We start from the raw sequence: 26,044 nt of genomic DNA on the forward strand, positions 1-26,044 counted from the left end.
GCTGCAAATTCCACCCATATCCCAAAGTGTGGCAAATCCTCGGCCTGTGCTGGTCATTAACACAGATTTCATGTTTCACTGTACATCTGACAAATGAAACTAATCCTTCCATCTCCTTAATTCACAAGAAAAAAAGTAGTGATTAGGGTTGTGCTGGTTATTGCAATAACAGAAAAGTTGATGAAGAAGTTGTTCCTGGACCTGGTGGTGTGGGACTTCAGGCTTCAGTACCTCCTGCCTGGTGGAATCCACAAACAGATGCATGACCCAAATGGTGGGGATCTTTGATGATGGATGTCACCTTCTTGAGGCAATGCAAAAATGGTGGGAAAGCATGGGCCTGTGATGTATTGAGCCGAGTCCAATACTCTCTGCAGCCTCCGCACGTACCGGAACGTGATGCAACCAGTCAGGACACTTTTGATAGGACATCGAAAGAAGATTATTGGAGTGTTCTGTGATAGGCCTGACACCCAGATGTCACAACTTGTACACAAAGTCAGCAGGCTGCACCAGCAAAATGCTGCCAGCAGATCTCTGCAGCCCCAGGAAAACAATTGCTCAGTCGGAACAGTAGGTTCAAAGAGAACAGTAGGTGATGGGATGTAGTTACTGAGGACTTCCGGGGAATTCATGCAAACTATTTGACTTCTTTTCTAGTGACTTTGAAGAGGCTACAGTTTCAGTATGAACAAGGCCAAGCTCAGACTGACAGGTGAGAGCCGACAGAATCCCATGGCTTCATTCCTGTTGCTTCACTTCAATCTACACCAATCTGTGCAACCTTTGTTATCTCTGTGACCCCCTTCTGGTTCCTGCAACTCTCCCCGTCTCTGTAATGCCCCCCAGCTCCTACACACCTCCTCATATTTTAAAACCCTTTCTCCACTGCATGTGAGAGTTAAATCTGGAGCTGGATGAACTCTGGATCATTTGGGTGGCTGAGAGGGTTAATATATAGTACATAAAAAGAAGATAGTTACACCTAAGGTGCAGGACTGGTCAGGAAGGGGAAAGGGGTTAAACAGCCAGTGCTGAGTACCCCTGTGGCAATCAATCCCCCTCAACAACAGGTATACTGCTTTGGATACTGTTGGAGGTTGGGCGGGGAATGACCTAGCAGAGGAAAGTCACAGCAGTCAGGTCTCTGTGACTCAGAATGGGAAGGGAGGAAAAGGGGCAAGGTGTGGTGATGGAGGATTCATTAGTTAGGCAAACAGAAAGGTTATGCAAACAAGCATAAGATTCCTGGACAGTGTGTTCCCTCCCGGATGCCAGCATCTGGGATATCTCGGATTGAGTCCTCAGCATTCTTAAGTAGGAGGGTGAGCAGCCAGAGGTGTGGCCCATTTAGATACCAATGACATGGGTAGGAAAGGTGACAAGGTTCTGCAGAGTGAGTTTAGGGAGTTAGGTGCTAAATTAAAGGACAGGACCTCCAGGGTTGTGATCTCAGGATTGCTACCCAAGCTACATGCTAGTGAGGCCAGAAATAGGAATATCATGCAGTTTAACATGTGGCTAAGGAGTTGGGCATCAGATTTTTGGGTCATTGGGCTCTCTTCCAAGGAAGGTTGGACCTGTACAGAAGAGACGGTTTGCATCTAAACTGGAGGGGCTAATATCCTAGTGGAAGTGCTGCATGGGGGCAGGGGATGGGGGTGGGGGTGGGATTAAGCTAGAGTTGCAGTGGGACAGGAACCAGAGCTAGAACAGATTGTGGAGACATGTTGTTAGGACCTCAGAATCAAAAGGTTGAGCATGGTGCAACTAATGTTCTGAGCTGCATATCTTTCAATGCAAGAAGTATTGTAGGAAAGGCAGGTGAGCTCAGAGCATGGATCAATACATGGAATTATGATATTGTAGCCTTTAGTGAGTTGGTTGCAGGAGGGGAAGGACTGGCAGCTCAATATTCGGGGTTCCGTTGTTTTCAATGCGACAGAGTGGGAGGGATTCAAGGGGGAGGATTGTCGTTACCAGTCAAGGAAAATATCACAGCAGTGCTCAGTCATGACAGACTGGAGAACTCATCGAGTGAGGCTTTATAAGTGGAATTGAGGAATAAGAAAGATACGACCAAGTTAATTGGGCTACGTTATAGACCACCTGACAGTCTGCAGAATTTAGAGAAACAACTGCTGCAAGGAATATAAGATTGTTGTAGGTGATTTTAACTTTCCACATACTGGAAAGTATTGACTGGAACTCCCATACTGTAAGAGGACTATATGGGATAGAGTTTGTCAAATGTATTGAGGAAAATTCCCTTAATCAGTACATAGAAGTCCCAACGAGAAAGTGTGATACTTGGTCTGCTATTATGGAATGAGACAGGGCAGCTGCCAGAAGTTTGTGTAGGAGAACACTTTGCATCTAATGATTCATTAGTTTCAAAGTAAATCTGGAATAGGATAGGTCTAGTTTTTAGTTTCAGATTCTAAGTCAGAGAAAGGCCAATTTTGATGGTATCAGAAAAGATCTGGCAAGTGTGGATTGGGACAGATTGTTTTTTTTGGCAAAGGTTTACTTGGTAAGTGAGAGGCCTTCAAAAGTGAAATTTTGTGAGTTTGTATGTTCCTGTCAGAATAAAAGGCAAGGATAACAGGTTTAGGAAACCTTGGTTTTTGAGAGATACTGAGGCCTGGTTAAGAAAAATAATGTTTTAAAGCAGGTGTAGACAGGCAGGAACAAATGAGGTACTTGAGGAGTTGTACCTGGCAAAAGGACCTCTGGAAGTTCAGAATTGTAATCTATGCGTGGATCCAAAAGAGATGGGGGAAGATCTTCAAACTGATTTTTTTTTTGCATCTGTATTTACTTGAGAGATAGAAGTGAGGCAAAACAGCAGTGAGGTCATGGAGCATATACGATTACAGACGATGAGGTGTTTGCTGTCTTGAGGTAAATTAAGGTGGATAAATCCCCAGGGCCTGACAAGGTGTTCCTTTGGATCCTGTGGAGGCAAGTATAGAAATTGTAAGAGCCTTAGCAGAGCTATTCAAATAACACACACAAAATGCTGGAGGAACTCAGCAAGTCAGGCAGCAGAGAAAAAAAGATGAGGAGTCAGAGTTTTCTCCAGTCCTGAAGGTCTCGGCCAGAAACTTTGACTATAGATGCTGCCAGACCTGCTGGGTTTTTCCAGCATTTTATGTGAGTTGCTTGGATTTTCTCTTGTGAGAGATATTTAGATCATCCCTAGCGACAGATGAGCTACTGGATGATTGGAGGATAGCTAATGTTGTTCGACTGTTTAAGAAAGGCTCTAGAAATAAACCAGGAAATTATAGGCCCATGAGCCTGACAGCAGTAGTGGAAAAGTTATTGGAGGTATTCTAAGGGACTGGATATATGAGCATTTAAGTAGACATGGACTGATTAGGGATAGGATGACTTTGTGTGTGGTAGGTTGTGTCTAATCAATCTTGAAGAGTTTTTCAAGGAAGTTGCCAGGAAAGTTGATGAAGCAGTAGATGTTGTCTACATGGACTTTAGCAAGGCACTTGACAAGATCCCACATGGGAGTTTGGTCAAGAAGGTCCAGTCACTCGGCATTCAAGATGAGGTAGTAAATTGGATTAGACATTGGATTTGAGGAAGCCTGTAAGCGGTAGTAGATGATTGCCTCTGGTTGGAGGCCTGTGACTAGTGGAGTGCCACAGGAATTAGTGCTGGGTCCATTGTTGTTTGTCATCTACAATATATCAACCAACTGGATGATAATGTGGTTAACTGAATCATCAAATTTGAGGATGACCCCAAGATTGGGGTTGTATTGGACAGCGGGGAATACTATCAGCGCTTGCAGTGGGGTCTGGACCAGCTGGAAAAATGGGCTGAAATTTGTCAGATAGAATTTAATGCAGACAAGTGTGAGGTGTGCACTTTGGTGAGGCCTGATTTGGAGTTTTGTTTGCAGTTATGATCACATATTTACAGAGAAGATACAAATAAGGTTGAAAGAGTACAGAGAAAATTTACAAGGCTGTTGCAAGGACTGGTGGACCTTAGTTATAAGGGAAGATTGAATAGGTTAGTACTTTATTCCTTGGAATAAAGTAGAAGGATGAGGGGAGATTTGATAGAAGTATACAAAATTATGAGAGGTATAGATAGGGTAAATGTAAGCAGGCTTTTTGCACTGAGGTTGGCTGGGACTATAATTACAGGTCATAGGTTAAGGGTGAAAGGTGAACATGAGGAGAAACCTCTTCATTCAGGAGGTCGTGAGAGTGTGGCATGAGCTGCCAGTGGAAGTGGTGCATGTGAGCTTGATTTCAACGTTTAAGAGAAGTTTGGATGGATGGTAGAGGTATGGAGGGCTATGGGAGTAGGCATTTTAAAATGGTTTGGCATGGACTAGATGGGTCAAAAGACCTGTTTCTGTGTCTTACTTTTCTATGACTATGACTATGCCCTTCCCCATTTCTGTGACATCCACCCCACACCACTCCCTGTCTATATATCCCCCCTGAGATCTCTGTTCCTTCCGCTGACCATCTTCCATTGCCTTTCCCACTCTACTCATACTCCAATGTCTCCCTCTATAACTATCTCCCCTTTCTCCTTGAAGATGCTCCCTAAGACCAATTCCCACGACCGAGCTTCAGATCTGATGTGCCTCTTCGGTTTTATCCCTCAGAGAAACATTTCAGTTTTGTGGCTTGGTGGGAGAAAGGTGCTCTGCAAACAATATTTGGTGTCGTGATATCTTTTCTCTGGAACTACGTAAATGGGCACCCCTGACCACTCCCCTCAGGGTGTACCCATAATGGCTGCAGGTTTGCTACACTATTACATAGCCAAGGAATGTTGTCATGGTCTCCCCTCCCTCCTGCCAGTCAAATGTAGGTAGAACCTAGATTTGCATGATCTCCCACATTATTTCAGAATCAGGTTTATTATCACTGACATATGTCATGAAATTTGTTATTTGTGACAGCAGTACAGTGAGATACATAAAAAATTAAGTTACAAAAAGAAGCAAAAAATTGCAGAGAGAGCAAAATAGTGAATAGTGAAAAGGTGTTCATAGTTTTTGGACTGGCAGAGGGAAGAAGCTATTCCTAAAATGTGAAGTATGTGTCTTCAAGCTATTGCACTTCTTTTCCAATGGTTGCAATGAGAAGAGCACATGTCCTGGATGGTGAGAATGCCACCTTCTTGGAGACATTGTCTTTTGAATATGTCCTCCATGGTGGAGAGGGTTGTGCCCATGTTACAACTGACTGAGTCTACAACCCTCGCAAGTTTCTCCAATCCTGCGCAGTCCTCTAAACCAGACAATGATGCAACCACGTCAGAGTGATCTCCACGGTACATCTGTGGGGAGAGGAATAGTTAATGGGTCAGGATGAACTCCTCCCCCCACCCCCGCCTCCACAGGTGGTGTTAAGAAACAAAGGGTGTGGCAGTTGACAATGTGGGCTTTACTGGTGCAAGAACCTGTTTTCATATTTTGAGGCTCACATATCAGATTCTCTATCTGGGTGGGAGATTTCTGTTGAGCATGTGTCTTCAGGCTCCTGTACCTTTTCCCTGATGGTAGTAATAAGAAGAGGGCCTGTCCTGGTTGACAAAGGTCCTTAATTATGGATGCTGCCTCTTTTGAGGCATTATCTTTTGAAGATGCCCTCAATGGTGGGGCGGGTTATATCCATGATGGAGCTGGCTGAGTCTACAATCCTCAGCAGATTTTTCCCATCCTGGTACCTCCGTACCAGATGGTGATGCAACGAGTCAGAATGCTCTCCACTGTACAACAACAGAAATCTACTTCAAACTCCTAATGCACCATCTCCTCTAGCACCTCACTGCAGGCACCCTCCACTCTCTATAACGGGTAGGGAACCTTAAGCACAGATGATTTTCTAGCATGCATTATTCATTAATCTGAGGCAAAATATAACTAGGTGTATTTAAATGCATAATTCCCATGTTTCAAGTTTTTTATGGCATTTATCTGGCCCACGGTCTGCTCATTAATATGCAATCTGGCCCACAGAGGCAAAAAGATTTCCGACCCCTGCTCTATAAAAATAATCTCAACCCATACAGTTCCTTTATTCTTCCCCCTCTCACTTTAAATGCACACACTCTGGTATTAGACATTTCCAAAGATGCTGGCTATCGACCCTAATAGGGAGAATAACCTGATCATTAGGAGAGGTAACCTGTTAGTCGCAGGTCTCACTGAGTGTCAAGCCAGGAGGGGTTCGGGGTGACAGATAATTGGAAGTTTGGTCTACTATTCCTGGAAGCTTAAAGAGACTGTCTTGGCTGAATTTTTGCAGCAGGAGGGCCATTCTGCCCATTGAGCTACTACCCCTACCCCTCCTGTTACCCCCACCCTCATTCTTGCAAGATATTTGCCCCTAACTGTCTATCCATTTGATTGACTGTGTTTCTTACCACCAAAGGGTTGAAAGCACAGCCATCTACATCATGGGCACCAGCCTCCCTATCATCAAAGACATCTTCAAAAAGCGATGGCTTAAAAAGGATGCATCCATTATTAAGGACCGCCATCACCCAGGACGTGTCCTTTTCTCATTACTACCATCAGGGAAGAATTGGAGGAAGGCATACACTCAATGTTTCAGGAACAGCTTCTTTCCCTCCACCATCAGATATTCTGAATGGACAATGGGACTAGATTTACTGTATGTGTGCACGTACACACAGTGAATTCTGGTTAATAGGGCCATTGGCCCTACAGGGCAGCTACTTATTTAGAACTCTTAAAGAACAAAAACATATCAAGAGAATAGCTGGGATTCCCTTTGTTTATTTGGAACACTATGCCACTTAATTGGAGCAGGAGACTGTTGCTGAACATTTTCTATAACTGATGTCAGAGTGTTCTTTGAGCAAGCAGTTTTAAAATAGCATCATTTGCATATGTTTGTATTCAAAAAGCAGTGATTAGAGAGAAATAGCAATCAGACAATTCAGAGCTGTCTTGCTCACTGCATTTTGAAACATTCATGCTTGGAAATGCCAGAAACGGCCCGGAGTGAAAATGAAATTATTTCACTACAACAAGTTAGAAACTATGAAGAATTTGAAAGTATCAGCAATCATCTTGAGAGTTACAATGAAAATGAAGATTTGGAGGATGTAATTGACAAAAGCATTGTATGAAGGCAGTCCATTATCTGCATTAGGTGTCTGCACTGATTTTGTTCATTTACAGTCAGTCAAAAGAGTGTGGCAGCATACACTTGATGAATTCCTCCGCTGATAACTATTACCAACTAATAAACAGTTTTATAGTACAGTTGGCCCTCCTCATCCGCGGGTTCCGCATGCGCGGATTCAACCAACCACGGATCGGGAGAACCCGGAATTGAGCATTATTCACCTCGCGTCTCGTTCGTTTGCTACTTGTGTTGTGAGCAAGAGGAAGGAGTTTAAGGCTAGTAAGGGATGGCTGGCTAGCTATGTAAAGTGCTACAGCCTCAAGAACTTAAAGATCACGGGAGAATTGGAATCGGCTGATGCCGAGGCTGCATCAGCGTTCCCAGAAGAGCTACGATGGTTGCGTCTGTACTGAACATGTGCAGACTTTTTTTTCTTGTCATTATTACCTAAACAATACAGTATAATAACAATTTACATAGCATTTACATTGTATTACGTATTATAAGTAATCTAGAGATGATTTAAAGTATACGGGAGGATGTGCGTTGGTTATATGCAAATACTATGCCATTTTGTATAAGGGACCTGAGCATCTGTGTTTTTTGGTATCCGTGGGGGGGTCCCGGAACCAATCCCCCATGGTAAGGAGGACCAACTGTACAGTATTTCAGTAGTATTGGTAGTGTTCTAATTTGTATGCATTTTAATTTTTTTATTTTAATTTCTATGTATTTAAATGAAATACAAACAACTTAGAAGACTACCAATACTACTGGTGGTTGTTCGTCATATCCAACAATGACAGGAAACCTCTGCGGGAGAGTTTTTAAAGCAGAAAAGCCATTGCACTGGGGCAGTTTCACTCTCTTGACTTCAAAATCTGGGTCCAGTGGTAAGAGTATACATCACAACTGGGGTCTTCTCTGGTTGCAGTGGATGACCATGACTACTTCTGTGCCTCGTCACACCCTTCACTCTCTACATAGCATAGCAGAGCCTTCATCCTTACGGCTGGATCTCACTGTAGATCTCATCCACCCAGTCTGCTGGAGCTGACTTCACATGCCAGGACAGAGATGTCCCTCTCTCACCAGGGAATGAGTCCTGCTGGCTACCCTTACCTGTTGAAGTGGTGTACCCGGGTGTGGCCACTGACGCATGCAAACAGCTACTTGGAGCCACAGGTCAGAGCTGAGCATCTAGTGGGGACTAAAGGTAACATTCAAGATGATTGTCAATATCTTCAAATTCTTTGTAGTTTCTAACTTGCTGAAGTAATGAAATCATTTCATTTTCATTCATGGCCATTTCTGGCATTTCCAAGCCTGAATGCTTGAAACCGCAGTGAACAAAACAGTTCTCAATTGTCTTACTGCTTATTTCTCACCAACTATCAGTGACAAAAATTGCTGCTTTTTGAACAGAAACACATGCAACTGATGCTAGTAACAGAAACTTTTCAGCAACAGTCTCCTACCCCAATTAGCAGCATGGTGTCCCAAATAAACAAAGGGAATCCTGGTTATTTTTTGTTTTTGTTCTTTAAGAGTTGTCCCAAATAAGTGGCTGTCCTGATTAACTGATGGTACAATTATTTGGAATCCCCTGCATTTATTTCTTACTGTAATTTATGTTTTTTAGTATATGCACTGTACTGTTGCCAAGAAACAACAAATTTCATAGCATATGCCAATTATATTAAACCTGAATTCTGATTCTGACTCATTACAGGCACTGACTTCCAGATCAATTCCTCTTCTGTACTATTTATTTTTTATAATAACTATAGTAAACTCTTGCATTGTACTGTAGTACACTGTACTGTACTATAGTAAAGTTTGTATAGTAACTATAGTAAAGTCTTGCACTGTACTGCTTCTGCAAAACAATAAATTTCACAACATATGTCAGTAATAATAAACCTGATTATGATTCTGATTATCACCACATCACTTTTTTTAAAATATCCTCATATCACCTTTCTGATTTCAGTCCAAAATTTTGAATCCATTTCCACCACAGTTCCTAAACCACCTGAGTCCCCTTATTTACCCTTTAGAAATTGTGTCTGCCCACTGCCAAATCCCCCCTCATCAGCCCCAATGAAACCCTAAGTGCCGGCATTCCTGTGCAAAGTCCACAGCTCCTTCTTAAAATGAACCTGGTAGAAGCCAGAGAAAAAAGCCTCCAACTGTTACTGAACTGGTGTGTTGTATAGCTTTAAAATGGCCTTTCCATCTCCATTTGAGAATCTGTCTGCTCTACCAACTGCCCCTCTCCCCAACAAAAAACTCTGTTCTATGCATCCTTTGCACCTGATGAAGTGGGGATGCTGTGGACAGCTGGTCCATTTACCAGACACTGACCCAGTGCTCTGATGCTGCTCACTGTGGCTTGTCTAGGCAGCTGAAAGGAAGCAGCGAGAGCAAGCAAAGGATAGAGGCGCTGATATCCCAGATCGAGGATGAGAAGCTGCAGAGGAGGATGGAAAGGTAATAAGAAGCTAGTATCACTTGACAGGTGTGGCACAAGTGGTGAGTACACTATCAGTTGGGGTGCGTCTGTCACTGCAAGATTCCCAGCCGGATTGCCGAATGCTCTAAATTCAAAGCTTCCTGGGATGCGGGTATTGCTTGCTTTTATCAGCCAACTATATGCAAGAATGCAGGGTCATCTCCTTGAGCTACTGTAGCCTGTGTGGAGAAGGTGGTCCCATTGCACATGAGGGTGGGCGTGTGGGGCAAGTTCTAGGATTGAGACCTACCACAATTTAGGAACGATAATTTATTTCTCCTTAGTACCTCAGGCCTTGTTCTTCTTAGGGATAATGGTTGTGGGTCTTGTAAGTTAAGGCTTTGTAAGGCATTGGTCAGATCACAGTTGGAGTATTGTGAGCAGTTTTGGGTCCCTTATCTAAGAAAGGATGTGCAGGTATTGGAGAGGGTCCACAGGATGTTCACAAGAATGATTTCAGGAATGAAAGGGTTTATGCATGAGGAGTGTTTGATGGCTCTGGGCCTGCACTTGCTAGAGTTTAGAAGAATGAAGGGAGATCTAATTGAAACTGATCAAATATTTAAAGGCCTAGACTTGGAGAGAATGTTTCCTAGGAGTCTAGGACCAGAGAGCACAGCTTAGAATAGAAGGATGGCCCCTTACAACAGAGATGGGCCTCTTTAGCCAGAGGGTGGTGAATCCGTGAAATTCATTGCCACAAATGAATGTGGAGGCCATGTTATTGGGTATATTTAAAGTGGTGATTGATTGGTTCTTGGTTACTAAGGTTAGAGGAGAAGGCAGAAGAATAGGGTTGAGAGAAGGTGAAAGTCTGAAGGTAGATACGTCACCTGGACCAGACGAACTATACCCCCAGTACCCCAGGTTTCTGAGGAAATTGTGGAGGCATTAGTCGCAATCTTTCAAGAATCACTAGATTCTGGAAAGGAAAATTGCAAATATCACTCCACTTTTTCAGAAGGGAGAGAGGCAGAAAAAGGATATTGGCCTATTAGTCTGACTTCAGTGGTTGGGAAGATATTAGAGATCATTATTAAGGATAAGATTTTAGGGTTCTTGGAGGCACATGAGAAAATAGGCAGAAGTCAGCATGGTTTCCTTAAGGGGAAATATTGTCTGACAAATCTGTTGGAATTCTTTGAGGAAAAACAGGCAGGATAGACAAAGGAGAGTCAGTTGATGTTGTTTTCTTGGATTTTCAGGTCTTTGATGAGGTGCCACACATGAGACTGCGTAACAAGATATTACAGGAAAAATACTAGCATTGATAGCAAATTGGCTGACTAGTAAGAGGCAAAGAGTTGGGGCCTTTTCAGGTTGGCTGCCGATGACTGGTGATGTTCTGTAGCAGTTAATGTTTGGATCACTTCTTTTCATGCTATACGTTAATGATTTGAATTACAGAATTGATGGCTTTGAGGCCACATTTGTGGATGATACAAAGATAGATGGAAGGGCAAATAATGTTAAGGAGGCAGGAAGTCTGTAAAAGGACTTGGACCATTTAGGAGAATGGGCAAAGAAGTGGCAGATTGAATATAGTGTACAAAAATCTATGGTTGTGCATTTTGATAGTAGGAATAAAGACATAGATTATTTTCTAAATGGGGAGTAAATTCAAAAATTAAAGATGTGAAAGGCACTTGAGAGTCATTGTGCAAGATTCCCTAAAGGTTAACTTGTAGGTTGAGTCAGTGGTGAAGAAGGCAAATGCATTCATTAGAATTCATTTTGAGATGGTGAGAATGTAAAAGCAAGGATGTAAAGCTGAGAATATAAGGACGTCATTTTAGAATAGGGATGAGGAGGAATTCTCATGCCAAAACGGAATGTTACAATACTCATGGGGGTTACATTACAATACTCAATATGCAGGTAGATTGGGAAAATCAGATTGGTGCTGAGTTCCAGGAGGGGTATTTTTTAGGGTGCCTATGAGATGGCTTTTCAGATCAGCTTGTGGTTGAGCCTACTAGAGGATCAGCTGTTCTGGATTGGGTGTTGTACAATAAACCAGAATGGATTAGAAACCTCAAGGTAATAGAAACTTTCAAGGCAAGTGGTCATTATATGATTGAATTCACCCTGAAATCTGAGAAGGAGAAGCTAAAGTCAGATGTATCAGCATGACAGTAGAGTAAAGGGAATTAAAAAAGCATGAGGGAGGAGTTGATCAGAATTGATTGTAAAAGAACACTGAAAGGAATGGTGGCAGAACAGCAATGGCTGGAATTTCTAGAAGGCACAGGATATATACATCCCCTAGACGAAGAAGTATTCTAAAGGAAAGATGACACAACCATGGCTGACAAGGGAAGTCAAAGCTATCATAAAAGCCAAAGAGAGGGCATATAATAGAACAAAAATTAGTGGGAATTTAGAAGATCGAGAAGCTTTTAAAATCCAACAGAAGGCACCTAAAGAAGTAATTAAGAAGGTAAAGATGCAATATGAAAGTAGGCTAGTCAATAATATTAAAGAAGATACCAAAAGTTTCTGCAGATATATAAAGTGTAAAGGGTGAATATTGGACTGCTGGAAAACTATGCTGGAGAGATAGTAATGGAGGAAAATGAAATGTTGGATGAACTGAATAAATATTTTGCATCAGTCTTCACAGCGGAAGACAATAGCAGTATGGTGGAAGTTCCAGGAGTCAGGGGTCACGCAGTGTGTGAAGTTACCATAACTAGAGAGAAATTTCTTGGGAAACTGAAATTTCTGAAGGAAGATAAGTCAACTGGACCAGATGATGTACATCCAAGAGTTCCGAAGGAGGTGGCTAAAGAGATTGTGGAGTGATGATCTTTGAAGAATCACTAGATTCTGGAATGGTTCTGGAAGATTGGAAAATTGCAAATGTCACTCTACTTTTCAAAAAGGGAGAGAGGCAGAAGAAAGAAAATTATTCTCCAGTCTGACTTCAGTGATTGGGAAGATGTTGGAGGTCGATTATTAAGAATGAGGTTCAGGGTACAGGTTTCCCCCATTATCCGAAAGCAGAGCGTTCCTATGAAACCTGTCGTAAGCTGAAATGAAGTAAAGTGAAGAAGCAATTACCATTAATTTATATGGGAAAAATTTTTGAGTGTTCCCAGACCCAAACAATAACCTAATAGCACATAAAACCTAAAATAACACTAAAATATAGTAAAAGCAGGAATGATATGATAAATACATAGCCTATATAAGGTAGAAATTATGTATGTACAGCGTAGTTTCACTTATTAGAATTGGGAAGATTTAGTCAAAGCTGATTTGTATGAAAAAATCAGCACGTACACGTGTGCGCACACACCTGTCTGCAGAAGGCTTCACGGCTATGGTAGTCTTTCTCGGGGTAAACGCAAGTTTAAAGTGGGCGCCTTTTTTCACAAAAGTGAATATTCTCTTCGGATTTCTTTTGGTTAGTGAAAACGGGTACTAATGTAGGTCTTTCGTAAAAGCGAAGTGGTGTAAAGCAAACTTTCGTAAAGCAGGGGACACCTGTACTTGGAGGCACAAAGTAGGCCATAGTCAGCAAAGAAAAATGTTGCTTGACAAATGTTTTGGGATTCTTTGAAGAAATAACAAGCAAGATAGACAGACGAGAATTGGTTGATGTTGTGTAATTGGATTTTCAGAAGGCCTTTGACAAGGTGCCACAAATGAGGCTGCTTAACAAGCTATGAGTCCATGGCATTATAGGAAAGATTCTAGAATGGATAAAGCAATGGCTGATTGGCAGGAAGCAAAGAGTGGGAATAAAGAAAGCCTTTTCTGGCTGACTGCCGGTGACTAGTGGTGTTTCACAGAAGTCTTTGTTAGGACCGATTCTTTTTACATCATATGTCAATGATTTGGATAATGAAATTGATAGCTCTGTTACAAAGTTTGAAGATGATATAAAGATAGGTGGAGGGGCAGGGTTTGAAGAAGTAGAGTAGCTATAGAAGGATTTAGGCTGATTAGGAGAATGGGCAAAGAAATGACAGATGAAATACAGTGCTAGGAAGTGTATGGTCATGGATTTTGGTAGAAGAAATGAAAGGGTTGGCTATTTTCTAAATAGAGAGAAAATACAAAAACTGAGGTGCAAAGGGACTTGGGAGTCCTTGTGCAGGATTCCCTGAATGTTAATTTGCAGGTTGAGTCTGTGGTGAGGAAAGCAAATGCAATGTTAGCATTCATTTCAAGAGAACTAGAATTTAAAAGCAAGGATGCAATGTTGAGACTTTATAAAGCACTGGTGAAGCCTCACTTTGAATATTGTGAGCAGTTTTGGGCACCTTATCTTAGAAAGGATGTTCTTATACTGGAGAGAGTCCAAAGGAAGTTCATGAAAATTCTTCAAGGATTAAATGGCTTGTCATATGAAGAGCTCTGGACCTGTATTCACTGGAATTCAGAACAATGAGGGGCGGCCTCATTGAAACCTATAAAATGGTTGATAGAGTGGATGTGGACAGAATGTTTCTTATGGTGGGAGAGTCTAAGACCAGAGGACCAGAGGCCTCAGAATAGAGGGGCGTCCTTTTAGAATGGAGATGAGGAGGAATTTCTTTAGCCAGACATTGGTGAATCTGTGAAATTCTTTGCCACAGGCATCTGTAGAGGCCAAGTCATTGGATAAATTTAAGCCAGCGGTTAATAGATTCTTGATGGGTCAGGGCATGAAGGGATATGAGGAGAAAGCAGGAGACTGGGGCTGAGAGAAAATTGGATCAGCCATAATGAAATGACAGAGCAAACTCGATGGACCAAACAGTCTAATTCTGTTCCTGTATCTAATGGTCTTATGGAATTTCTTTAGCCAGAGGGTGGTGAATCTGTGGAATTCATTACCACAGACAGCTGTGAAGGCCGAGTAGTTGAGTATATTTGAAGTGGGTTGATAGGTTCTTGATTAGTCAGGGTGTTAAAGGTTAAGGGAGAAGGTAGGAGAATGGGGTTGAGACTGATAATAAATCAGCCATAATGGAGAGGCATGGCTGACAATTGCTCCCCTGTCTTGTGGCCTTATGGTTTTGAGGAAGTTGTCGGAGTAGCCTGGGCGGTTAAGTTAAGTGCATTTTGTGAACAGTACACACTGTGAGTCGGTGATGGAGGAAGTTTCAGGTGTTTAACATGGTACCAAACAGGCGAGCTGCTTAGTCCGTTGGAACCTGCCCTCACCCGAGCAAATGGAGAGTGTATCATCCAGAAATGTTTTTACACTGTGGTTTAATAGTTCCTTTTACAGTTGTGTATGCATCTTACTAAACTTTTATGATGTTCCTTCTTAAGTTTCACCACTTCTGTGATGGTTTTTCCCCAGGAAGGCATTTGAGCAGCAGCTAGAGGAACTAATAAAGAAACGCAAATGGACAGCAGAGTTTTATGTAAGTCTGTGTGGAGGAAGTCTGTGTGGATGGGTGTGGAGGAAGCACCTGGAGGTCACAGGGGGAATGTACAAACTCCTTACAGACAGTGGAGGGATCTTACAGCTGGTTCTGCTAACCACTACACTACCTTGCCACCCACTATATGTTCCGATGTACATACAAAACTATAAAACATAGGAGCAGAATTAGGCTATCCATGCTCCATGGCTGATCCATTTCCCTGTCAACCCTATTCTCCTACCTTCTCCCCATAAAATTTCATCCCCTGACTTATCAAGAACCTATCAACCTCTGTCTTAAATACATCCACTGACCTGGCCTCCACAGGCACCTGTGGCAATGAACACTAATCAGATTAGGAATCTCAGTTTCCTCTTTCAGAACACTGGATTGTTGTCCATCTGGTACAGTTGACTTATCTACCTGTAGACTTTTAGCTTCCCAAGCATCTTCTCCCGAGTAATAGCACCTGCACTCACTTCTGTCCCCTGACACTCTCGAACTTCTGGCATACTGCTAGGGTCTTCCACAGTAAAGACTGGTAAGTGCTTCTGGTGTGGCCTCTTGTAAAACTGAGTTTGGTGCTCCCGGTGTGGACTTTTGTATATCGGTGAGACCCGACATAGATTGGGTGACTGCTGCACCAAGCATCTACGCTCTGTCTGCCAGAACAAGCAAGATCTCCCGGTGGCCACCCATTTTAATTCTACTTCCTATTCCCATTCCAAAATGTCTGTCCATGGCCTCCTCCACTGTCGGGAGGAACAACACCTTATTTTCCATTTGGGTAGCCTCAAACCTGATGGCATGAGCATTGATTTCTCGAACTTCCAGTAATGCCTCTATGCCCCTTCACCATTTCCCATCCCCTTGTCCCTCTCTCATCTGCCCACCCATCGCCTCCCTCTGGTGCTCCTCCTCCTCCCTTCTTCTTCCTTCCCTGGCCTTCTGTCTCTTTCACCAATCAACTTCCTAATTCTTTTTTTTGTCTCTCCCCCTCCAAGTTTCACCTATTGCCTGGCGTTTCTCTCTCCCCTCCTATCTACTCCTGAGCCTTTTTTTCTCCCGACCGAAACGTCGACTGTACTTTTCTCCATAGATGCTGCCTGGCCTGCTAAGTTCCTCCTGCATTTTGTGTGTGTTACAAAATACTTACTCATTTCATCTACCGTTACTACCTCTATCGTGTCATTTTCCAGTGGTTCGATATTCACTCTGGCCTCTCTTTTACTCCTTATATATCTGAAAAAAACTTTTGATATCCTCTTTGATGTTATTGGCTAGCTAACCTTCATATTTCACCTTTTTCCCCCCTCATGGCATTTTTAGTTGCTTCCTGTTGTTCTTAAGAAGCTTCCAGTCCTCTAATTTCCGACTAATCTTTGCGTTATTATATGCCTTCTCTTTAGCTTTTATGTTGGCTTTGACTTACCTCGTCAGATATGGTTGCATCATCCAACCTTTAAAATACATCTCCTTTGGGACGTACCTATCCTGCGCCTTCTAAATTGTTCCAGGAAACTCCAGCCATTGCTGCTCTGCTATCCTTGTTAGTGTCCCCTTCCAGTCAACTTTGGCCAGCTCCTCTCTCAAACCTCTGTAATTGTAGCCACAATGCTGCTACATCTGACTTTAGCTTTTCCTTCTTAGATTTCAGGGTGAATTCCATCATATTATGATCACTGCTTCCTAAGGGTTCCTTAAACTCCCTAATCAAATCTACTTCCTTGCACAATACCCAATTCAGAGTAGCTGATCCCTTAGTGGGCTCAACCAAGCTGCTCTAAAAAGCCATCTCATAGGCATTCTACAAATTCCCTCTTGGGATCCAGCACCAATATGATTTTCCCAATCTACCTGCATATTGAAATCCCCCATGACTTATCATAATATTGCCCTTTTGACATACATTTCCTATCTCCCATCCTGGCTACTGTATATGACTCCCATCAGGGTCTTTTTGCAGTTCCTTAACTCTACCCACAATAATTCTACATCTTCCGATCTTGTGTCAGCTCTTTTTTTTACCATCAGAGCTATGTCACCTCTACAGCCTACCTGCCTGTCATAAAGTCATAGCCATAGAAAGTTACAGCGCAGAAACAGGTTCTTCAGCCTATCTTGTCTGTTCCGAACCACTTAAACTGCTCACTCCCATTGACCTGTGCCAAGACCATAGCCCTCCATGTACCATGTACCATAGCCCTAGCATCCATGTACCTAGCCAAATATCACTTCAATGTTAAAATCAAGCTTTCATGCGCCATTTGTGCTGGCAGCTCATTCCACACTCTCATGACCCTCTGAGTGAAGGTTCCCTCTCATGTTCCCCTTAATCTTTTCACTTTTCACCCTTGGGTGTAGTCCCACCCAACCTTAGTGGAAAAGGCCTGCTTGCATTTACCTTATCTAGAACCCTCGTAATTCTGTATACCTCTATCAACCTCAGTCTTCTAAGGAATAAAGTCCTAACCTATTCAATCTTTCCTTATAACTCAAGTCCAGTCCTAGCAACATTTTTCTCTGTACTCTTTCAATCTTATTTACATCTTTCCTGTAGGTAGGTGACCAAAATTTCACACAATATACTAAATTAGGCCTCGCCAACATCTTATAAAATTTCAACATAACAACCTATCTCCTGTACTCAATACTTTGATTTATGAAGGCCAATGTGCCAAAAGATTTCTTTAAGACCCTGTCTTAAACAGTGACACCACTGTTCTTTCAATAAAATGTGCATCCTTGGATGTTAAGTTCCCAACTATAAACTTCTTTCACCAGTGACTCAGTGATGCCCAAAACATCATACCTGCCAATTTCTAACTGCGCTACAAGATCATTTACCTTATTCCATATACTACGTACATTCAGTCCTGTATTCATCACCTTTTTTGGTTTTGTCAGCTCATCCCACTGACCACAATTTTGCCCTTTCTGACAGTCTCACTGCACACTGCCTCTGCCTGTATACTAACTGCCCCATCACTCAGTTTCCTGTATCCCTGCCAAATTAGTTAAACCATCCCCAACAGTTCTAGCAAACCTGTCCACAAGGATATTGATCCTCCTCGGGTTCAGGTATAAGCCATCCCATTTGTCCAGCTCATACCTTCCCCTAACGAGATCCCAATGATCCAAGTGGTGCCTCCTGAACCAATTCTTCAGCTACGCACTCATCTGCCAAACCATCCTATTCTTACCCTCACTGATGTGTGACACAGGCAGCAATCCAGAGAGTCCTATTCTGGATGTCCTGCTTTTTAGCTTTCTACCTTGCTCCCTAAGTTATATCTACAGGACCTCCTCCTGAGTCATTGATGCTTCTATCTACCAGGACCTCTGGCTGCTCCTTCATAATGGGATGCTTCTAGAATGTCATGAACCCAATTTGAGACATCCCTGACCCTGGCACCTGGGAGGCTGCATACCATCTGGTTGTCTCTATTGCGTCCACAGGATCTCTTGCCTACTCTAACTATGGAATCCCCTATCACTACTGCAGTCCTCTTCTTCCTCCTTCCCTTCTGAGCCACAGTGCCAGACTCAGTACCAGAGATCTGACCATGTGGCTCCCCTCTGGTAGGTTAAGATTAGATTACTAAATAAATCTAAATCTAGCTATAGAAAACATTCCTATTACACTACCCTGTCAGTGTAAAATTACTGCCTTTGTCACCTCTGTGTTGGAGGTGGTTTTGTGGGGTATCTCCTCACCTCTGCCCCAAGTTGATAGTTCCAGTCCCACTCTGGAGGCTCGAGCATATGCACTTGAGTCTACTGGCATTAATCAAAAAAATCTGTAAATGCCGTAACTCTGAAATAAAAGCAGAGAACCACTTTGCGGGTTGGATAACATCTACAGTAAAGTTTTAACCTTTCCTCTGAAGCAGCAGAAAGAGAAGAATTAGCCATTACTAGCTGAGGGGCAATGGGTAGGACAATAGGTGAGCCTGACCTCCGGTGCTGTCAGTGTGTGCATATTTTCCCTGCGACCTCATGCATTTATAATGTCATTAAGGCATACAGCCCTTCAGCTCAACTCATCCATGGTGGCTTAGTTGCCCTCCTCAGCCAGTCCCATTTGACTGTGTTTGGCCCAGATCCCTCTAAACATTTCCTATCCATGTACCTGCCCAAAAAGCCATTAATTTTATCCACCTGTACAATTCAACAAACTGAAAAGTGGAACCATATTGCTAAGAATCTTTAGGCTACTCCTCACTATGTGTAAATTAACATAGGGCAAACAAAGTTGGACAATAGAATGGTTGACTCAAAGACTGGTTTCCACATCCTTCCTATAATGAGGCCATCAGAAGTGAACACATTATTCCAAGTGTGGTCTTACAGATCTGCAACATTACCTCGCAGCTCTTGAACTAATTCCCATGACTAATGAAGGTCAATAACAGAAATCCTGCCAGACCTGGTGTACATATCAGTATTTGGATAGTAAACAGTTACAGTAACAATACAGTTTCTAAAATGTTTCATTTATTTAAATCTGCGTTATAGTTTTAGTAATAGTAAAATGATGCATGCACATAAATAAGCTTATCCTTTTTCCTTAAAAAGTTCATGACAAAAAGTTCAAATGTATTAATCAGTGATAATCTCCGCTCAAAGTTACCATGGCATACAAGAGAATTTTTTAGATTATCTTCAATTTGGGAACATGTCCTCAAAAAGGTTTGCCACCCCTGTCCTGTGCCTTCCCAACCATGTTATGAGACCATAAGACATAAGAACAGAATTAGGCCAATTAGCCCATTGAGTCTGCTGTGTCATTCCATCATGGCTGATTTATTATTCCTCTCAATCACATTCTTCTGCCTCCTCACCGTAACCTTTAACGCCTGTACTAATCGAGAACTTATCAACCTCCGCTTTAAGTATACCCAATGACTTTTGCCTCCACAGCCATCTGTGAGAATGAATGAGATTACCCTTCCTTCTTCTAAGCTCCAATGAGTGCAGCGAAATCAAACATGCCTCATACCCTTTCATTCCCTGGATCGTTCTCATGAACCTCCTCTGGACCCTCTCCAATGTCAGCACATCTTTTCTTGGATAAGAGACTCTAAACTGCTCACGATAAACTCCTCATGATGAGGCCTCGCCAGTGCCTCATAAAGCCTCAGCTTATCAAACCTCTGCCTGCTCTGTAGATTTGCATGTCAAGATCCCTCTGTTCCTTGATACTCCCTAGGGCAGAGGTTCCCAATCCTTTTAATGCCATGGACCCCTACCAGTAACCAAAGGCCCTACCCGAGGGCCTTCCCATTGATGATTGCAAAAATCTGGGAGGAGTTAATGGGGAAAACAGGATTGCTCTTTGAGGCAGGATAGGCTCAATGGACTAAACATCATAAGGAAAGCTCGAGAAGGGTCAGAATTGACATTGTTTCTCTCTTCATAGATGCTACCCGACTCGCTGGGTATTTACAGTATTTTCTCTTTCTTATTCCCAGATTTCAAGTATTCGGGACTTTTCTTTCAGTCCCGCAAGAGTTATAGCTGAACCGATGGGGGAAGTCAAAAACACAAGCAAATAGGCAGCCCCTGCAGCTACCCTGGGGGCTGTGGTGGTAATAATCCTCAGCTGGAGGAAGCCAGATTGAAGTCACCCACTCCCCCATTATGGAGGGGGTAGTGTGGTGGGGAGGTGTTGTGTTCCTAGCAAACAATCCATACCGCAGTTTTCCCCAACACAGAGCCACAGCATCTGCATCTGAGTAACAAAACACATGTTGAAAAACATTAAATTTCACACCGATTGTCATTTTTGCTTCCACAAGGTCCCTGAGAATGAATTTTATTCTGGATGCCTGGATTAGAGCGTAAAAACTATGAAGAAAGATTGAACAAACTATAGTAGTTTTCTCTGAAGTAGCAGATACTGAGGGGGGAGGTGTGATTGAAGTTTATAAAATTATTTGGAGTAGACTGCAGGTAGCATTTTCCCCTCGGCTGAACTGTTTAATACCAGAGGGCATGGATTTAACATGAGAGGAGGCAAGTTCTAAGGAAACCATAAGATATAGGAGTAGAATTATGTAAACCATTAGGCCCATCGAGTATCCTCTGCCATTCAATTATGGCTGATTTATTATCCTGCTCAACCCCATTCTCCCCGTAATCTTTGATACCCTTACAAATCATGATTCTATCAACTTCTGCCCAATGACCCGGCCTCCACAACCATGTGTGCCAATGAATTCCAGTGATTCACCACCCTCTGGCTAAAGAAAGTTCTTTCTCATCTTTGTTCTAAAGGGACATCTTTCTATTTTGAGGTTGAGCCCTCTGGTCCTAGACTCCCCACTACTGGAAACATCCTTTCCACGTTCACTCTATCTAGGCCTTTCAATAGATTTCAATGAGATCCTCCCTCGTTCTTCTCAACTGCAGCGAGTACAAGCCCTCAGCCATCAAAAGCACTTCGTACATTAACCCTTTCATTCTCATGAACCTCAAGATGTGAAGGGCAAGTTTCCTTTTTAACACAGAGAGTTGATGGATGTCTGGAATGTACTGCCTGGGATGGTGGGGGAGGTGGATGCAATAGAGCTGATTTAGAGGCTCTTGGATAGGCACATAGATGTGCAGAGAACTGAGGGATATGGACGTTGAGTAGGCAGCAGGGATTAGTTTAGTAAGGCATCTAATTACTAATTTATTTAGTTTTCCGCATGGCATAGTGGCCCAGAGGATCTGTGAATCCTATTAGGGCAAATTCCCAACACACAGGTGTTGCCAAGCCACTTGTTTTTATACAATCAACTTATTTCTAGGGGCTCAACTGGAAACACCAACAGTTCCTTTTCCCTCCAAAGATGCTCCTCGACCCGTTGAGTCCCTCCAACAGTTTTTTAATGTGTGTTACTGCAGGTTCCAGCATCTGCAACCTCTTGTACTTCCATCAGTTTACCTTGCCCTGTGAGCCAGACAAGCAGAGGGGTGGGAGGCTGATCGCTAGCCCCCTCTTCCTAACTGGGGTCGGGGGGAATGGTCTCCAAACTCTCCAACGTTCAACTGAAAGGCAGGCGCTGGAATCTGAAGCAACATCAATTCATAGGAGGAACTCAGTGGGTAAAGCAGCACCTGTGGAAAGAAAGGACTGTTGACGTTTTGGGTCAAAACCCTGTGTCAGATGCTGCTGTGCTAATTGTTTGTTGAAGGGGCTGTATCCCAGGAATATGCTCTTAAGTACGGTCTCTGTCTCCTCCAACTACTACCCCTGATGACGAGGAACTTCTTCATTCTTCACTCAATCTGTGGAATTCATTGCCCCAGACGACCATGGAGGCCAAGTCATGGGGTGTATTAGAGCAGAGGTTGATAGATTCTTAATTAATAATGGTGTCAAAGATCACGGGGAGAAGCCAGGAAAATGGGGTTGAGAAGGCTAAGTCAGCCATAATGGAATGGTGGAGCAGACTCAATGAGCAGAATTAACTAATTTTGCTCCTATGTTTTATGGACCTATTGTAATCACTGTTTTTCCTGTTTTTATCTTTCCCATCAGAAGCCAGCCAGACTTCAACAAGAGATATGCAATATTGAGAATACTAAGCAACAGCTCCTCACTGAAGGTACCCCTACTACCCATCCTTCTTTATGCACTACAGTTTTCTCTTTCTCCTCCTCCCCTCTCCCTCTGTCCTCTCCCCCTCTTCCTCTCTCTCCCTCTGTCTGTCTCTCTTTCTATCTCTCCATCTCTTTTTCTCTCTATCTTTTTCCACTGTCATGTATAGTTCACAAGATTGTACCTGTGCATTGTGTAATTGGTTTATTATATCCCAGGCATGTTTATTCAGAGGTACAAAGGGAAAAACAATAACAGAACGTAGAATAAGGCTATTCAACCCCAGTCACCCACCTTCTACCCATATCCTGACATTCCTTATCAATCAGGAACCTATCAATTTCTGCCTTAAACACAGCTGACTGTGGCAATGAATTCCATAGATTCACCACCCTCTGGATGAACACTCCTCACCTCAGTTCTAAAGGGATGTCCCTTTATTCTGAGGCTTTGCTCTTGGATACTAGACCGTCCAACAAATGGAAACATCCTGTCCACATCCACTCTATCCAGGCCTTTCTGTATTCAATGAAATGCGCCTGCTTTTGATTTCCATCAGATATAGGCCCAGAGCCATCAAGGGCTTATACATCAATTCTTTCATTCCCAAGATCATTCCTGTGAACAATCTGGAATGAAAGCAAAAGAGAGGGAATACTATATAGCAAATATTAGTGGGAAGCTTTTAAAAACCAACAGAAGGCAACCCCAAAAGCCATAAGGAGAGGGAAGGTGAAATATGAAGATAAGATAGTCAATAATATAAAAGAGGATACCAACAGGTTTTTTTTCAGATATATAAAGAGTAAAAGAGAGATAAAATGCAGATCAGACTGCTTGCTGGAGAGGTAGTATTAGGGGACAAAGAGATGATGTACAAATTCAATAAATATTTTATGTCAGTCTTCACTATGGAAATCACCCACTGTATGCCAGAAACTCGAGGCTGTCAGGGGCAGAAGTGAGTGTAGTTGCTATTCCTAAAGAGAAGGTGCTTGGGAAACTGATAGGCCTTCACCTGGACCAGACATTGCACCCCTGGGTTCTGAACCCTAGTCTAGTTCACATGAAACCTTACCTGATAAATCTGTTGGGATTCTTTGAGGAAATAACAAGCAGGATACACAAAGGAGAGTCAGTGGATGTTGCTTACTTGGATTTTCAGAAGGCCTTTGACAAGTTGCCGCACATGAGGTTGCTGAACAAGATAAAGATTACAGGAAAAGTACTAGCATGGTTAGAAGACTGGCTGACTGGCAGGAGGCAAAGATAAAGGGAGCCTTTTCTGTTTGGCTGTGGGTGACCAGCTGCATTGCCATCTGGTATGAGAATCACAAAGCATTTGACCGTAAGACTCTACAAAGATTTGACTTCCAGTTGGCAGCCAAATGCAGAGAACATGCGCTCCATCCTACTTTCTATTTTCACACTCCTTCTTCCCCCTTTTCTCATATCAAGCTGTTGGACTTTTTTGCTCTTCCCCTTGCCTGCGACTTTACTCGCTCCACAATGACCTCAAAGAGTATCAAATCTGGGAAAAAAGACGATTTGGCGGCTGGCCTGACAGTAGAGGCTAGCTCCACGCAACTAGACCAACACCACATGGCGTTAGCAACCGAATTTAAATCTTCTTTCAGCCTGCTGGAAACGAAACGTGATCAAATCCAATGTAAAGTGGAGGACCATGGCCATCACTTACCCTTTCTCTAGCTCGCTATGGGCAACCTGAGCCAGGGCGTCAGTGAGCTGGAAAACATCTGCTCCAGCTTATGTGAAAACAATACCAAGCTAATGGCTAAAGTTACTGACCTGGAGGGCTGGAGCAGAGGGCAGAACATACGCATCCTGGGCCTGCCCGAATCTATTGAAGGCAGGTACCCTACTGAATTTTTTTCCAGTCTGCTTTGTGAGATCTTTGGGAAGGAGACGCTCCCATCCTCACCAGAGATTGATAGAGCCCACTGTTCACTAGCAGCTAAACCAGCCCCAGGACAGAGACCACGCCTGGTTATTCTTCGACTTCTCCGCTACCAGATTAAAGATCTCCTGGTTAGGGAGGCCCGGCGGAGAGGGGAGTTTGAATACCGCGGCCAGCAGATTCGGGTTGTGGAGGACTATTCTTCAAAAGTTCCGAGCCTGCGAGCTGAGTACAGAGAGGTAATGATGGAGCTATACAACCGAGGATTCAGACCTTCCCTTCTACACCCTGCACGGCTCTGCATTACATTTCCCAGCGGTGACAAGAAATGGCTATGTTCAGTAGATGAAGCACGGAAATACATCAATAGCCTCCCCACTACACTGGATTCTTCATAAAATATTTTTTCCCCATACCCTCTGCCAGGTGACATTTGCAGTGCTTGGATAGTGAGGTCTGGTCTGACTACCATAATAGGTAGAATAGTACTCATTCAGTCTGCTCTCGAGAGAAAGAGAGAGAGAGAGAGAGAGTACTTCCTTTTACCTCCAATTCAGTGAACTCTACAACCTTTGATGGGAAGAGCACTAGGTAAAGTCTGTTTATTTTTTCTAAATATCAGTTTATATTTCTGATTTATGGTTCAATTTTTAGAGCCATATCAAATGAACTTTGGAGGAATTGTTTTATCTCTCATTAAGCATATTGTCAGATTAGGAGTGTTGAATGCTTACTGTTTCCTTTAAATAACAATGACGGAGTTGAAGATGATACGCGTGACAGAAAATTGTACTGTTGGATGATTATTGCTCTAGGTTCTCTGGCAGCTGTCTTGTTGTGGGTTGGGGGGGTGGGGGGAGGGTACTCCAATGCCGGTTTTGTTTTAAGAACCCTTAGAAGTCCTTGTTATAAAGGATTTACTTCTGCCCTGTTTCACTTTGTATTACACTTTTGCCTTAGCGCTGATACCTGAAAACATGATACCACTTGTGCCTATCAACCTGTATCCTTTTTAAAGAAGAATGGTTCAGCGTTAAATTTTGTGAGCTGGAATGTCAAGGGGCTGAATCATCTTGTTAAAAGAAGGAAGGTGTTCTCACATCTGAAACAGTTTAACACAACAATTTCATTTCTACAAGACACATATTTGCAGTTCTGATAATTCCTGTCTTATGTCACGATGGGCGGGGCAGCACTTTCACTCCATTTTTCAGGTTAAAGCCGGGGGGTCTCAATTCTCATAAATCAAAACATTCCCTTTGAGCTCCACAACAAAATATCAGATACAAATGGCCATTTTGTCATTGTCTCGGAGAAATTCTATAATATGCTAGTAGTATTGGCTAACATATATGCTCCTAACTCGGATAATGTGGACTTCTTTGGATGTTTTTTTTTCTGCGCTGCCTGATTTGTGTTCATACTCTCTCATACTAGGCGGAGACTTCAACTATTGGTTAGATCCAGTGCTGGATCGATCGTCTCCTATTCTCAGAGTACTAAGCAAAT

At 42.8% G+C, this 26,044-nt stretch overlaps 1 protein-coding gene across 1 annotated transcript in view; it reads left to right on the forward strand.

Moving 5' to 3' along the window:
* LOC140715712 (synaptonemal complex central element protein 1) overlaps positions 1-26,044 on the forward strand; it is a 72,905-nt gene that overhangs the window by 32,889 nt on the left and 13,972 nt on the right. The window contains exons 6-9 of the mRNA XM_073028083.1: positions 661-715; positions 9,549-9,638; positions 14,960-15,023; positions 22,558-22,624. Of these exons, the coding sequence (XP_072884184.1) occupies positions 661-715; positions 9,549-9,638; positions 14,960-15,023; positions 22,558-22,624 (276 nt within the window). The remainder of the gene's footprint in view (positions 1-660; positions 716-9,548; positions 9,639-14,959; positions 15,024-22,557; positions 22,625-26,044) is intronic.

This window comes from Hemitrygon akajei, chromosome 24, assembly GCF_048418815.1.
Source record: "Hemitrygon akajei chromosome 24, sHemAka1.3, whole genome shotgun sequence".
Taxonomy (NCBI): Eukaryota; Metazoa; Chordata; class Chondrichthyes; order Myliobatiformes; family Dasyatidae; genus Hemitrygon; species Hemitrygon akajei.